Source organism: Solanum lycopersicum, chromosome 1 (assembly GCF_036512215.1).
Source record: "Solanum lycopersicum chromosome 1, SLM_r2.1".
Classification (NCBI taxonomy): Eukaryota; Viridiplantae; Streptophyta; class Magnoliopsida; order Solanales; family Solanaceae; genus Solanum; species Solanum lycopersicum.
In genome coordinates, this window is record NC_090800.1 from 87,896,863 (window position 1) to 87,912,401 (window position 15,539).

At 32.4% G+C, this 15,539-nt stretch overlaps 2 protein-coding genes across 34 annotated transcripts in view; both read left to right on the top strand.

Moving 5' to 3' along the window:
• The first annotated feature begins 1,054 nt into the window (after positions 1–1,054).
• LOC101262358 (uncharacterized protein At5g08430) lies at positions 1,055–10,679 on the top strand. 20 transcript variants are annotated; one of them, XM_069289109.1, is made up of 11 exons: positions 1,061–1,102; positions 1,836–1,960; positions 3,086–3,165; positions 4,043–4,230; positions 4,527–4,604; positions 4,903–5,794; positions 6,784–6,905; positions 8,145–8,204; positions 9,478–9,528; positions 9,744–9,814; positions 10,066–10,679. In XM_069289109.1, the coding sequence occupies exons 2-11, from the start codon at positions 1,857–1,859 to the stop codon at positions 10,256–10,258; spliced, it is 1,839 nt and encodes a 612-aa protein (XP_069145210.1). In that variant the 5' UTR covers positions 1,061–1,102; positions 1,836–1,856; the 3' UTR covers positions 10,259–10,679. The 20 variants fall into 20 exon arrangements, with proteins under 20 accessions (XP_019067334.1, XP_069145234.1, XP_069145210.1 ...); XM_069289097.1 differs by having other exon boundaries at positions 1,082–1,216; XM_069289114.1 differs by having other exon boundaries at positions 1,082–1,216; positions 6,796–6,905.
• Positions 10,680–13,971: 3,292 nt separating this feature from the next.
• The window catches only part of LOC101262962 (zinc finger CCCH domain-containing protein 19-like), a 32,906-nt gene continuing 31,338 nt past the window's right edge, over positions 13,972–15,539 (top strand). For 9 of the 14 annotated variants that reach the window (XM_069289181.1, XM_069289186.1, XM_069289189.1 and 6 more), the window contains exons 1-3: positions 13,972–14,190; positions 14,944–15,156; positions 15,249–15,388. The gene's annotated coding sequence lies outside the window, so the exon portion shown is untranslated. The remainder of the gene's footprint in view (positions 14,191–14,943; positions 15,157–15,248; positions 15,389–15,539) is intronic. The other 5 variants (XM_069289148.1, XM_069289173.1, XM_069289157.1 and 2 more) reach the window with 1 other exon arrangement.

Consider the following 15,539-nt stretch of genomic DNA (forward strand, 5'->3'; position numbering starts at 1 on the left):
CTAGTTTGACGAATAAATATATTTACTAAGAATAGTAAAAAAATTATGAAGAAACGTAGAGAAAAAAAAAAGGAGTAGAAGAAGATATGTAATATAAGGTAAAGGAGAAAGAAACCAAAATTTTAACACACTTTTTTTTGAGCGGGATTCTAATTTCTTGGACAATGTAAACCGAAAAGAAATAATTATTTATTGGACTTTTCAGAAGTGACTTCACTTTTTAGGAAAAATAATTTTGATATATTCAAAGTGATTTTACTTTTAAAGATATTTTGGATACAAGAAATAAATGAATTTACTTAATTGTTTAAAATTAATTTGCTCTTGTCAATTTGTGTCAAATTAGTGTCCCGCTAAATATAATTTTTGAAAGTTTATGTTTCCTCCATTTTATAAAAAATGATCTAATTTGATTTGACATAAAATTAAAATAAATAATTTTTTTTTAAAATCTTATAATCCTAAATTAAAATTTATAACCTTAAATATGTCATCTATAAAGGTTAAAAATAAAATGTAACTGAAAAAAATTCTTTTTTTAAATAAAAAGGAGATTATTTTTTTACTGAAAATTGTTACAAGTGACGGCTTGATGGATTTATGTCAATCGACAGAAGATGAACCAGATTCCAATGCCACTAAATTTTACAGTCTATATATGTTTTAATATTTAATTTTTTAAATTAAAATTAACATTATTGAATACTCCTAATTTATAATTAAATTAGGCAAGTCGCTAAATTGATACTGCCCCTTCCATTATTATTGATCCATTTTCGAATTAGATCATCTTTAAAATGTTAAATTTTAGTTTGATTTAAAATTAAAAAAAAATCAATATTGTAACTATGAAGTAGAGAAAAAAATCAATGAATTTAGTTAAATAACAAAAAAAATTAAATTTTAATGCGTGTGTATATATATTCCTACGAAATAAAATTGATAAAATTAAGTATTTCTACGAAACAAAATGACTCTACATTCTATGAATTATTCCTTTTAAAGGACTCTTAAAAAGTATTAAATTGATAAAATATAAATAGTTTAAAGGGTGTTTGCGATATTTACTCAAACATTTTATTAAAAAGAATCAATTAGTGTGGTAAACATTGTTTTGATCGTCCTCTTTTTGAACTGACAAATGTTTTCATTCTTCTGTAGAGTGTGTCAGCCATTACTGTAAAATCCAAGAATAGATTGCTCTCAGTTTCAATAAGTAAAACTTTCTTGAAAATTGGACTCTTCAGCGAAACTTTCTCTACCCCATTTCTCTCTTCAATGAGTTAATGTTAAAAGCAGAGTAAAAGTTTTCAGTTTTGTGTTTCTGTTATAGCAGAGTAAAAGTTTTCAGTTTTATGTTGAACAAGGTGTACCATGTAAAGCTGTTTTTTTTTTCTTTATGATTATTTTGAACATCTTTTAGTTGATCAGAACAACATTAATAGGTTTTAGGTTAATGGGTGTCAGAATTCTTGAAAATCTGTAAATTTTGTTAGGACTTCTTGGGATTTTTTAGAAGTTTTTATCATGATTCTTGGGGTTTCCTTAGATCTTTTTTTTGTTATTGTTCTTGGGATTTCTTTTGAAAAAATTGTTATGATTCTTGGGGTTTCTTTGGATTTTTTGTTATGATTCATGGTTTTTTTTTTGTTTTTTTTTTAGAATTTTTTGTTATGAGTTCTTGTGGTTTCTTTAGAATTAAGTGGATTGTTGTTCTTGGTTTTGGTTTTCTTTATCTTTCAATGTATATACTATTTCTGCAAAATTTTACACCAAGAATGGTTGGTCCTTTTTTTTTTGTATGAACTAAACAAGGGGCTTTTTCTTGATTACAGTGAAATAGGTGTCTGGTATAAATGGCAAAGAAGAGGCATAGGACGATTTTGAACAAAACAGAAATTGCAGAAGATTGGTGTTTCGAATGCAAAGACGGAGGAAACCTTATGATTTGTGATTATGGGTAAATTATTCTTCCTAAATAATTAAAATAAATCAATTTTATTTTGGGAACAAATGAAATTATCTTAAAGCTGGTCTTGAATGTAAAAATTATATTTTTATTTTTCTGGATGAAAACGTGGGACATTTTGTTTGGAAACTTTAATTATTAATTTATCTGGCTTGAAAAGGACGCATTTTCCAATTTAAAGTTAAAATTGCCCCTTTTTTTTTGGAATCCTAGGTTCTTGGTCATCTGTTACTTGTTAGTGTATTGTTTTTTTTTTTTTTGAAATTGTGCAATGGCTGACTCTTCAGTGTTTCTCCATTAATCAAAACAAATAAATATATTTTCTTGTTTGATAAACCAATAAATTTCTTGGATAAAGTCAAGCTTGCTTGCATGTTTATAATGTCATGTTATAAACAAGTTGGTTCTTTCAGTTTTCTGCTCTACTTGTGACTTATATAAAGCACAATAAAATCTATAACTCCTTGGATGCTAGAGTGGCTTGTGATTCTTTAAACTCGTGCTCTACTTGCTGGTCATTCATCTTTTGAGATGAGCACTGCTTTTCTTTTTATATAATTTCATGTTTAAAGCTTCAGAAAATCAATGATATAAGCAGTATATGGCCTAGAAATTAGCTAGGTAGTCTTTGTTTTTGCTAGCCTTTTCTCTTCTGGCTTGGTACTCTGCAATGGTATTCATTACGCGTTCCAGTTAATGTCTCTGGTTTAATATGGTACAAAAATTGAAACCAATCTCTCTCTATCTAATGAACAACTGAGGTCATGTGCAATTGAGAAAGTGAAAGTGCTGACAAAATAAATTGTGCATCTCCGATAAACGCGGGCACACTACTTATGCTACTAAAGCACTTCTGTGTTTTAATGAAGTAATGATTTGAATGTCCTCTAATTTAACAAATGTAAGTACCTTCACTACAAAGCGAAATTCAGTTTGGTGGGATTCATTCGTTCCTGTCACGATTGCAGTGTCTTTCCTTTCATCTCGTTTTTGAAATTCAAAGGATTGAAAGTAGTTGACTGTGACTGAATACCTGTACTGCTGATGGTCATCCTGTGACTTGGTGATTCTTTCTCTACATGGACTTCTACTGATAATGTATTTTTGACTTTGCAGGGACTGTTTGAAAGCTTATCACCCTGTATGTGTGGGGAAAGATGACTCAGTCTTGACAAGTGATATCTATTGGACATGTGGCAAGCATCTTAATTCATCCTTCTTCAAGCAAATTTAATATTTCTATTTTATCTTTCTCCTTTTGTTTTGTCTGAGTGGTTTTTTTCCTTTTGCTAGTTTATTGATTTTGACTAGCCAAAGTTGAGCATGAAAGAACATAGTTTATATCGAGTGAAAAAGGCAATTGGAATTTTGAGTTACTGTTGTATTGAGATTTGTGAAATAATCACTGGAAAATAAACTGTCTTTGCTATTTCTACATGTATAAATAAATTTTCATAAGAACATCGTTAAGCTCGAAACCTAATATGTAGATACAAGTTTGAATTTCATCACTTATCCGCAACCTAAATTCTCCAGGGATAGGTTCCTTTAGCGGACGTGTGTTGTATGCTTGATAAGAATATAATTAATACATATAAGCCAAGAGAATATAAAGGGCTTAAATAGTACTTAACTGCAATTGTTGTAGTTGTATTTTTCTTGATTGTTGGAGTTTGATTTAGAAAAATAAAATTTGTTTGTCTATTACAAAACAATATTGGAAAAAATCTAATCGCTTAATTTGGCTCAAAGTTATTACTGCACCACTGTTTGGAATGACGAACCACAATGTTTAGAGGATTCGTATCAGTGGTAACTTTTGCTAAAATACATTCCTACAGCTATCATTTAAAGATGTTAGGTTAAAAGTGTAGTCTGGTGCATGAAGCTTCCCGCGTTCACACAGGCTCCAGGGAAGCCAAACTCCAAGGGCTGTAATGTAGATTGCATTCAAATGTTTGAAGTTTGAGTTGGCTTATTTTGTCTTGTTAGTTTCGCTGGTCATGTGCTGCTTTTCATAAATAGAATAAAAATTGTTGTGCGAAAAGTAATATCAGTTTTACCGTGTTCCAGGATGGCATACATGCTTAGTTTGCAAGAGAAGTTCAAATTATCAGTGTTATTGTTGTGATAGAGCTGTATGCTATCGCTGCATTGGTCGTATCAATTTTGTCCTTCTTAAAGGGAAGCATGGATTCTGCAATAACTGCCTAAAGCTCGCATTGCTTGTGGAAGAAGACAAAAGTATTGATTCTGATGGGGTATGCATGATTATTATGATTACTCCGAAACTTTAATTTTTGGTTCAGTATTAACTAGTTAGTTACTATACTATTTTGGAAATGTTTATTGTCACGCCCGAAGAGAACTTGTCATGGAAACTATTTACTGAAATAGCCCAGGCAAACAGCTTGAATGTTAATAGCATGACGCCTTAGACTTCTTTCACATTTTGTGGCATGATCCATAGGTGATAGGTTGTTGGCCACTGCGCAGTGAAGGAGCAGGTATTGACTGTTTTTGTGCTTTTCTGACTCATGTATCATTTATTATCCAGATCAAAACCTCTTTTTTGAGATTAACTTTTCTTGAACATGCTTCCTGGGAGAGCAATCCATCAAAAACGGATGGTCAGGTAGGCATTTTGGTCGTCCAAATAAGTTTCCAGTGCCAAAGATCAGTAATCTAGCAATATGTGAGATGGATATTATCACGATTGATCTTTGTTATGTCACAAATTTGATTAACAGCTTATGTTACTCTGTATGAGCATGTGAGATTACATTTTACGTGTTCATCACTATTAATTGGCTATATTCAGTTAGAGGAGTCTTTCTTTTATTGCTTGATATATATTCCTCTCTTATTTGCTTTATTTTTCCTCTAGTTGATGAGTGATGTATTCTCTCTTGTGAATTATTGTTGCTTTCCAGGAAAGCGTAGACCTCAGAGATCGGGAAACATACGAGGGCCTTTTCAAGGAGTATTACGAGATAGTAAAAGAAAAAGAAGGATTTGACAAGAATAGTCTCCTTGCTGGTAAGGCTAAACTAAACAAGGCGAAGATTAGCCAAATTAGCTCTGATTCAGATAAACATAGTGAAGAAGAGGACGAACACAGTGAAGAAGAGGATGATCAGATTTCTTCAGACAATGAAGATTTCAGTGACAGAGAATCTCAGAAGAAAAGGCTTAAAAAGAAGAGATGTATACAGCATAAAACAAAGATGCAAAGAAGTGTCAATCTAAAGAAAAAAGTATTTGTTGGATGGGGATCAAAAACTCTAATTGACTTTCTTCAGTTTGTTGGGCAAGATACCAGAGAAAAATTATCCCAATATGATGTGACATCGATAGTAACCAAATATATAAAAGAACATAACCTAATCCATCCAGTTAAAAAGAGAAGAATCCTTTGTGATGCTCGGTTACAAGCTGTTTTTGGGAAGAAAGTGGTAAACAGACACAGAATATTTAGCCTCCTTGAAAGCCATTTTCTTGAAAATGAGGAGCAATTACAAAAGGATGAGCTTGATCATGATCTCGAAGTCGATGACACAGAAATTTTGGTGGCTCCTAAAACTGAGAAAAAGGTTGAACAAAAGAAGATGTCCTCAATTTGGTATTCAAGTGCAGCACAAAGTCAATTTGCAGCCTTGATTCCTAAAAATATCAAACTCGTTTACCTGAAGAGGAGCTTGGTGCAGGAGATGATCAAGCAGCCTGAGTCCGTTGAAACCAAGATTATAGGAAGTTTTGTTCGGCTCAAGTTAGATCCACGTGATTATGAGCAGCGTAACTCTCATCAGCTTGTGCAAATTGCAGGTTGTTTTAACAAATGACTTACCTTCTTTGATTTGTCTATAGTTGCTAATATCCTTCGGTGGACTGCTGTGAATATGTCTGAATGCTGCATTATGCTAATGTCTTCCATACGGAGATTTTGGATGATTGGACATTAATTAGCTAGAGCACCTGTTTTTTCTCTAACATAAATGATTTATGGTTTCCTCAATCATCTTCGTCTACACTTTTTGTTGATAACTTGACATTGATAGTATGTTCAAGCACATGAAATAGAAGTTGAAACTCGGAACTCTTTTCATCTTTCCATGAACTGAAATTTCCTTTGGTCATTGCTGTGTTGCTAATATTGAGTGAAGAGTTCAATCTTAACACCCTCTATATTTTTTTAGAGTATATAAACATCCTTTACAATTTATTATAATTTGTCTGCCCATGTTGTATGGTATTATTACTATCTGGGTAGTCAAATTGTTTCTTTCTTTGACTACCATATGTTAAAGAAGTTGATTAGATTTTATCAAAGTAACTGTGATTAGCAGTAACTAATATGTAGCTTCAAATATGTAATTATATTTTAAAAATTGTAAAGCAACAGTGCTGGAATTCACATAGAGAATCAGATTGGTTCCAGATCATGGTACTCTTTTCGTGACGGATGATGTTCTTTGCTAAAAACAATTTACTCTCCTTAGCCCAAAGAAGAAAAGTTGAAGACCTAGTTTGACTATCACCAAAGGTTGAGAGAGAGAATTCTAAAAAGGTTGCTATAATATAAATCAAATAGGATTTTGATAAATGGGAAGTAGAAAATTGATATGATGTGATGAAATAAGATAAATCAATCTATTTAAGAAGTTCAGCAAATTTGGAAGAGAAAGAAGCAGGCAAGTCAAGTATATGGGATGGAAAGAGTGAGGCAGTGAACATAATCCTATTCTCATCTTCCATTGAAATTTTAATCTTGAGCACCAATTTTGCTTTCAAAACTGACATCTTTCTTGTTTAAGCGAGTATTTCAGGAATCAAGCTCAGATCAAGTGATAAATGCAACAGTGAGACTTCAATTCAAGTTTCAAATATGGCCAGAGATGTTAGCTTGACCATGCTTTCTGATGATGAGTTTTGTAAGGTAACCTACTTCACATTTTGAGGCATCTGTCTATCAAATCGCTACTTATAATGTCAGCTATTTATATAGCAAGCAGATGTGAATAATTTCGCATGCCTGCCCAGAAGTCTACTGTACTGCTCATTTTGAGGAGGCAGATATACACAACACTTGTATGATCATTCTACCAATACATTCATTATACAGAGATTAAATGTTTTTGATCAGAGTCTTGCCATGTACAAATGTGTCGCTCTTCTAATTTAGTGTTAGATTCCAAACTGCTAAAAGCAGGCTGCAAAAAAGTTGTTACTTTTGGATGTTGGTTATTTTCTAGGCCATATTTGTTTGATGATTTTAAAAGATCAAAGGATTTCTATTGTTTTTAGAAGTTGTTATTATTGTCTGTCTCAGATTTTGTATTAGTAGCGTCATAATAGATTTCACCCTTGGAAAAGATCCCTATTGCAGCCGCTGATTAGGAAGTTTGGTATGTGGATTAGTTGTCCCTTTCTATTTCAAATGGAAGAAAATAGTTTTTTTAGCCCAGCTTCAAGTTTTATTCTGCATCACAGAAATCGTAACTTCGTACGTCTTTTAGTTATTGTACAAGTTACTACAACGTCCACAAACCCAGTGCAATCCGTATGTGGGGTTTAGGGAAGGTAAAGTGTACCCAGACGCCTACATGCTTTCTAGTTACGGTAAATATCAAATTCAGTGACTGAAGAGTGGCTTTATGTGGTTACCAATGTTCTCAACTTTGTGAAAGCTGAGGTTCTGCGTGATCATAAGATTGGAAAAAATTTCAAATATCACAAGCGATAAATGTTTGATAGCATTCTAGAGCTGCTGGACTGTCACGTGTAATTGTAGTACTCATATTATTGGACAGTCTTTTGTGCAACTGTTGGTGGCTTTACATTAGTGGGAATTGCATATGCAAAAAATAGACCTTATAATTATTCCCTTTTCTACTAACTTTTCAGTTGAGAATTCTGAGGATCATTTTGAGTATTACCGAGGAAAAAAATGATGAAAGTTTCTAGTAGTTTATATCTTAATGGAAGCTAGTATTTTGTTTCTTCAGAATACAATGTAGCATCTCACCCTTAGTTGATTTGAAGCTGTCACATGTATTCCTCTATACTTGAGAAGCATCTTTACTGTGCGGAACTACCCAGTGACTAAGCTCTACCAAGAAGCTTTTGTGGTTAACCCTTCAATTCAATGTTTTTGACATTTTTCTCTGTTTTTCAGGAAGAATGTGATGATCTGCAGGAGAAGGTGAAAGCGGGTCTGCTTGAAAAGCTTACAATTGTAAAGTTTTCTTGCTTGCAGTTTCACATTACCATTACGTTGAAACATAGTCAAGATGTTATTGTGTGTTTGAGAGCTCTAATTTGTTTAACTATTGTTTCCAGCATATAAATGACTTGTCCAAAAAGTGCTCTCTTTCCACACTGCTCAGTGCAAGTTCTGGTTGCCTCTAAAACAACCCAATTTCTTTTTCATTATGGATTGAGTGGGAGCTAGTTTCTTTAGTCTCAGATCTTTAGGCAGAATGCTTCTTTCAACATACCACTTGCTCGTTTCCCTCAGAGTGACTATCTAAAATATCCCTCTGTTGGGAAGGAACTATTAGAACCTTGGTAGATCTTGGCTGGGTTAGTGGCACCCAATTCTTAACCATTTCTGAGAAAGACTTAGATATAGGGAGCTTACTGGAGTGGCCCAGTGAATTCTCATTCTTCTTCTTCTTCTTCTTATAATCCCTGTCCCTTATCATTTTAGGTTGTTGATGAAAAAATGAGTCGATGTAATGCGAATAGGTTGATGGTTTAGTTTCTCCCATCCTGGTCTCTATCACTAATTATTCTGTCATTTGATAGTTTTCTATTCTAAATGAAAAGCATGCATCACTGAAACCCATTGTCTTCTTTCATTTTGAGCAAACTCTACATCACCACCTCAAAAAAAAGTGTTTTCTCATCATCTACATGTTACATGAACATTCTTTTTCTCCAAAAAGATAAGACAACTTTAGAATTGCATTAGTGGGAAGGTCACAAGATCGAGTACAACTGGACATTGAATGGGTTCATCTAAATCACTACTGCAGATCAACCAAACAACATGATTCAATAGTGGGTTATGTGGATCAGTACATTTCTTTCCTAGTGTGAGAGATAATGAGGGAATCTTCCAGCTTACCAGTCTGACACAGTGCTTTTGTAGTTCTCATTTTACTATATGGAGAGTCTGTTTGACTTGTACCACTTCATTTAAAATCTTAAGCTACTAGAAAGGGGATACCTTTATCTAATTTGCATTTGGTTTTTCATTCTCCTCACTTATGGGCATGGATATATCCCTGAACCGCGGGAGGATTTTTCAGTGATGGATTGTGGTAAGGCTCAAATCGAAAAAAGAAAATCTTGCTCTGACACCATTTTAAATTGTGTGTGTCACCTCTATTAAATGTTTGAGCATTTCTGAAAAGATTTTAGTTCAATTCCTCAGGTTTTTCAGTTATAGATTCAGCTGAATTTCAAATCCCCGTTTAGTACTTAACTTTGACTCCTATTTGCAGGTGGAGCTTGAACAGAAAGCTAAAATCCTTCATGAGGACATCACAAAGCATGTATGGTTTCAATCTTACTAAGTTACTTTTAAAGTTGGATAATTTATTTCCTTAGGAACTCCTTGTTGATTTGGATTATTTGTAGCTCTATGAATTTATAGTCCAGCTTCTGTTTCGGTAACTTGAAAATACTAGCGACCTGTTTCTTTTTTATGTTGAATCAATATATTTGTGAAACATCTAAATATCTGATGCACCTTCCCTTCTAATGCCAGGGGATTGCTCGAGAGCTGGAAGTGTTGCAAAAAAAAATTGATCGAGCAAATGAGAAAGGATGGAGAGATGAATATCCTTTTTTTCCTTATTTTCTGGGTGGCTAAATTTATTGTATTTGTCAGAACGCCAAACCAGTCCCAAGGATGGAAAAATTTAGCACAGATTTGGCATTAAGCCTCTGTGTTTGGTCACCAGCATTACTTTCTATGATCACCCCTATGTTCCTCTTTTATCATCTCATCCTTCATGCCCTAATTTTGTTCTTCATCCCGGTCCATTCTGCAAACATAGGAAAGTGTTTCCTTAACCCTTGGTGTTTACACTTTACAAGTATCTGCAGGAAAGAAAGCTCCTACAGGATGCTTCATACCTGTCATTTAAGCTGCATAATATTCCTGCTGTGATTCCAGAGGAAGTAGAGCTTGAATCTCTTGATAGGAATGATGAGACAACCCCTGTGAAACAGAATATTCCTGGAGCGACTGCCAAGAAAGATGAGAGGGATGGCAATTAGATGGCGTCAATGTGCAGCAGATGAGACGACTCCTACTGTAGTTGTCAAAATGTGAATTGAAAGATGGAGCACCTGGCTCAGGTAGTTAGTATATGTAATGTAGCTTTTTTGCAACTCCCTTGGTCAAATTGGCATTGTCAAGCCTTTCCTGGAGGAACTTTAGTAGGACAAATGCTTCTATCAGTTGCAGGTAGGTCTTACCAGTTAAAGACTCTTTTTTTCGAACCGCTCTAGTTATAAGAAAAACCAGGTGTAGTCATTTTGCTCCTGCCCTATATCATGATTCATGAGAATGGATCAAGGGTTATATGGTGTGTTCTGTTCAACTTAATGCAGCTTATCCCAGAATTTCTCGTCTGGACTTTGCATGGATGTAATATCCAAACTAATATTTACAGTCAAGAGTAGTATACTTCTCTCAGAGCAGGTATTATGAGGATTCTGTTGCATCTAAAAGATGAGTTTGAAGCAAAAATAAAGTTATTAAAACTTTCAAAAGGGCACATCATATTTTTTTTTTAAAATCAAAAGGGCAAAATTGCTACTGATTTTCCTTCGACACATGAACTCAGTATACTCTATTAATATTAAAACCCAAGTTCTTTTTTTTTCTATTTCCCCCTAGTAAACCCAAGTTCTTTTTTTTTCTATTTCCCCCTAGTATCGCACAGCGATTTCATAGAATTTTTTTAAAAAAAGGAAATCGCTTTGGCAGCTTTTTTATATAAAAAAACATTGAAATTTTACTTTATTTTTTGTTTCATTATTTGCATTCACTGTACTTAGTTCTTTTTAAAAAAAATCGCAGCCTGAAATTTATTTTTCTATTTGGATGGGTGAATTTTGCTGCCTAATCCGCTATTTATTTTTTTTAAAGTATTTTTTAATAAAAAAGCGATTCTCAAAGAAAAGTTGAAGAAAAAGAAAAAAAAGTTTTTAAAAAACGCTATCAAGGCAGAGAATATTTTTTCAAAAAAGTAAACGCTAAATTTCTTATATTTTTGCGTTAAACGCTGCCTTTTTATTTTTTTAATAAAGGTAAAAAGCTGCCACGGTATCGATTTAAAATAAATAAATAAAACTCTGTGAAGAAAAAAATGAAAAACCTTTTAGAGAAAATTGCTTCCTGAGCAATGATTTTTATTTTTAACGGAGTAGACGGCTTTCATATGTTTCAGAGGGAAATTGTTTTGGCAGAAGCGATTTTGCTCTTTCGATTTTAAAAAAATATGATATGTCCTTTTGAGATTTTTGGTAATTTTTTTTGTCCTTTTAGCTTCGGACTCATCTAAAGATGACCCTACAACAACATACACAAATCACATGTAATCCTATGAAGTAAGGTTTGAAGACATTGAAGTGTATGTAAACCTTATTTCTACCATAGAAATAGAGAGACGATTTTAATAGACCTTCCATTGAAAAAATTGTAAAAGAAGTGCCTAAAGTAAATGTAAATCTACGTCATCTAAAAGTTCTCTTTGAAAAGTTACAATTCATCTTGATACTTCAATATCATTGAAATCCAACAGCTTTGATTGTAATAGCTAAATTTACTATTGCTTCGTTCATTAAGTTAAATTTGTACCCTCAATAACATCATATAATAGACTGACCATGGATTAAACTATACCAATTTACTCGGATTAAGTAATTTGATAAAGCAAAAATATATGTCAATTGATCATATGCTTAAGTGAAACAAGTTTATATATGTCATACATCTAGTGATTCCTGAATTTATATATTTGTAAATTATGTAAAAAGTACTCCTCTAAGTTATAATAATCAATAATTCAAAATGTTGAAAAAAATCTATGAAAAATTCATTGCAAAAATATATTTGTTTAAATATTAAAATGCGAAATGTATCACATCAAATAGAAAAGAGGGAGTATTACTTTTTCTCATACTATCCTTAGTATTGAATTATTAGTGCTCTCTTTGGCGAACTATAGTTATCTATTATTGACTTGACATATGAATTAAGAAGTGTGCGATGGTGGTGGCGGTGGTAGAGTGGGGGTTTGTATCGATTGGTTCGGTTTTTATTTTTAAATATGCTAACCTAATAACAAATTAATAGGATACTTTTTATCGATTTTCGGTTTATCGGTCTTAGATTGTTATCGATTCAATTTTCGATTTATTAAAAAAAAGATATTTGTAAAATATTATATGATTTCTCACTTTTATAAATGTTTTGATATAGTGAAATAAGAAAGATAATGAGAAATCACATCAATAAGAAAATATATAGTACGAAGGTTATAATTACAATTTACACGTCACCGCTAAAACATAGTATGTAATTTCTTATGTTGATCAAATTACAAACCTTTACAAAGTTGCAAAAGCTACAACCTACATTTACAAAGTAAAATTAGAATCAAATAGTCCAATAAGACTAAAAAAGAAAAAACTAAAATCAATTAACTATAATTGATCGATTCAATTTTTGCACACCCCTATATTAAGAATTAGTAAATTGTTGAGAAAAAACATAAAGTTATCACTGAAGTTGTCTCGAATTTTTCAAAAAGACACCTTCACTTTGTGGGTGTCCTATTTTTTCCATTGAACAATTTAAGAGTGTTATAAATATCTCATTTCTTACCCAACCCCAATTGCAAGAAAAGAGGTACAATCACGCACCAATAATTGTTTGACACGTATTAAGTACTTTTAATTTTTAATTTTTAGTTTCATTTTCATTTTCATTTTATCATTTCTATTTTTATTAACTTTATTTTCATTTTTTCCCTCTTTTTTCTTAAATCTTCATTACTCAAAATCTTTTATTCTTGTTGTAAATCCTCCAAAAGTAGCAGCCATAGTCACCTTTAATGTAACCTCCATGATGCTTCCATGTTACAACACTTTTTTCGTCATCAAAACATAACTAAATAAAATCAATTCAACTCTCAAGTTACTAAAGCAACGTAATGAGACAAAAAAAGAGATGGAGTTTCATAGTATTCTCTAATCAATGGACTGCTTTTTTTTTTTTATAAAAAAAATAGATAAAAGAAGAAAAAGAAACAAAGAAAAGCAAGAGACAAGAAAAAAAGTGATTATAATGGATGAAATAAATGGATCTTCTAAGTTGAAGAAGATGAAGAAAAGGTAATTGGATTTTGAATTTGGGTGAAGAAGATAATGGGGAAGATGATGTAAATTAATTAAATAATCAATATTAAAGAAATATAATGACACCTGACACTTTATAGGTGGTTATAACAGTAAAAAAATTAGGTCACGCGCCCCATTTGCGTGATAACAACCCATGCGAGAAAATGGATCAAAACGGCCAATTTACAAATATATTATCCAAAGTTAAAGTGTTTTTATGCAAATACCGAACAATTTTAGAGATGACTTTATGTCTTTTCCCAATCACCCTTATTAAGTATAAATCATTCTCTCTAAATATTGAAAAATGAACAATATTTAATCGCAGGAGTAAAATAGACATAAAATAATAAGTGTTCATTGATCTTATTAGACTGGATAAATATTATTAGACATTATAAAATAATATAGTGAACAAAGAAAGATGAATAAATTAGTATCGAATGAAGATTAATTTAGCAAAAAAATATTTTTGTTTTCTAAAAATAAAATGTCATAATAATATGCTATGATCAAGTAATATAAAAAAAGGAGGAAGTAATTAATATAATATATTAAGAAGAGAGTGGTAAAATATGAGTGCATAAACCAATGTGCCAGTACACCATTTTTAATGGGAAAGAGAAGAGGCAAAAGGGAATACAATATGGAAAAAGAGAGAGGATAATCAAATAAGACGCTTGAGATAGCTTTTCTCAAGTACATATTCATAAATTCACACGCATTTATGGGTTACCCAAGAGCTAATTGCTCATGTAGAATTAATTGTTGGTGTTCAAGGCATTGCTTGGGTTTTGGTGGTATGATTTTTGCCCTTGTTTACTGCACTGTTGGCATCTAATTTTTCTGACTCTTTTTACCTCCATAGTTTATGTATTTGTCTAAAGTTGTGTGTTTATTTTCAAAGTTGATAGTCTCTTTTATCATGTTCTTTAGTGATATTTTGCTTCAAAGATGAGAGACCTCCATAGTTTATGTATTCTCCTAAATTGATTGTGTGTTTAGCTTTATTAGTGATATTTTACTTCAAAGATAAGAACTTTAATGTGTTTTTTTAATTAATGAACAAGGAAAATCTATCAAGTTGCATTCTTTACCAGATTTTTTTGAGTTTCTTTGTCTAAAGTTTCCTCTGGAGTTTTGCATTACAACACAATTAACACTTCCCTTTTGGACCATTTGGAGGATAAAAGATTCTTTTTTTTATGCAATGTTGTTACTTTTTATGATCTTTTTAGATATTCTAATGATATTTCCTTCTGATAGAGCTGGATTAAGTTCTAAGTAGTACCTTAGCCAAAGATGGCCAGATCATGGAGAATTGTTTTTTATTGAGTTTTAAGTTCTATCACAAGATCAGATTACTTATAAGGTAGTCACAAGTAATTTCTTTGATAAAAATTAAATGGCAACCTAGTCAAATTGGTAAATAGTGTGCTTACATAGGTTTAATTACACTAATAGTGCAAGAAGTGTTTATACTACCAGTGCATATAACTTATGTACTTCTAAATTTATTCTTTGTGTTCTGACCTTGAGAAAATTCTTGGCAGTTTTCTACATTGTGATGCAATGCCTTGGTATGATTTGTGGTGTTGGTGTTCTCAAAGGGTTCCAACCATCTTTTTAAGATTAAGGGCCGAGGTGCCAATGTTGTGAGACATGATTATGCCAAGGGAGATGAGATTGTTGGCACTTCTATTCTTGTCTGCAATGTCTTCTCTGCTACTGTTGCCCAGAGAAATGCCAGACACTCCCATTTCCCTGTGAGTACTTATAGTTGACTTCTCGTTTTGTGCTTTAGATTTATAGTTGAGCTAATTAAATTTGTATACCAACTCATTGTTGTGTTCTGTAGATTTTGGCTCCTCTCCCGATTGGATTTGCTGTGTTCTTGGTTCATTTGGCCAGCATCCCTATTAAAGGCACTGGCATTAACCCTGCTAGAAGTGTAGGTGCTGCCATTGTCTACAACGGAAAACAAGCATGGATGACCATGTAAGTTCTACTTCTATGCATCAGCGGATGTAGTTATATTATTCAAATGGAGTACAATTTTTCTTTTTAGATATAGTTATACTATATGACTAAGACGAGTTTTAATGGAGTGACATGCACAGTAAGGATTCATAGAGCCAGTGATTACATG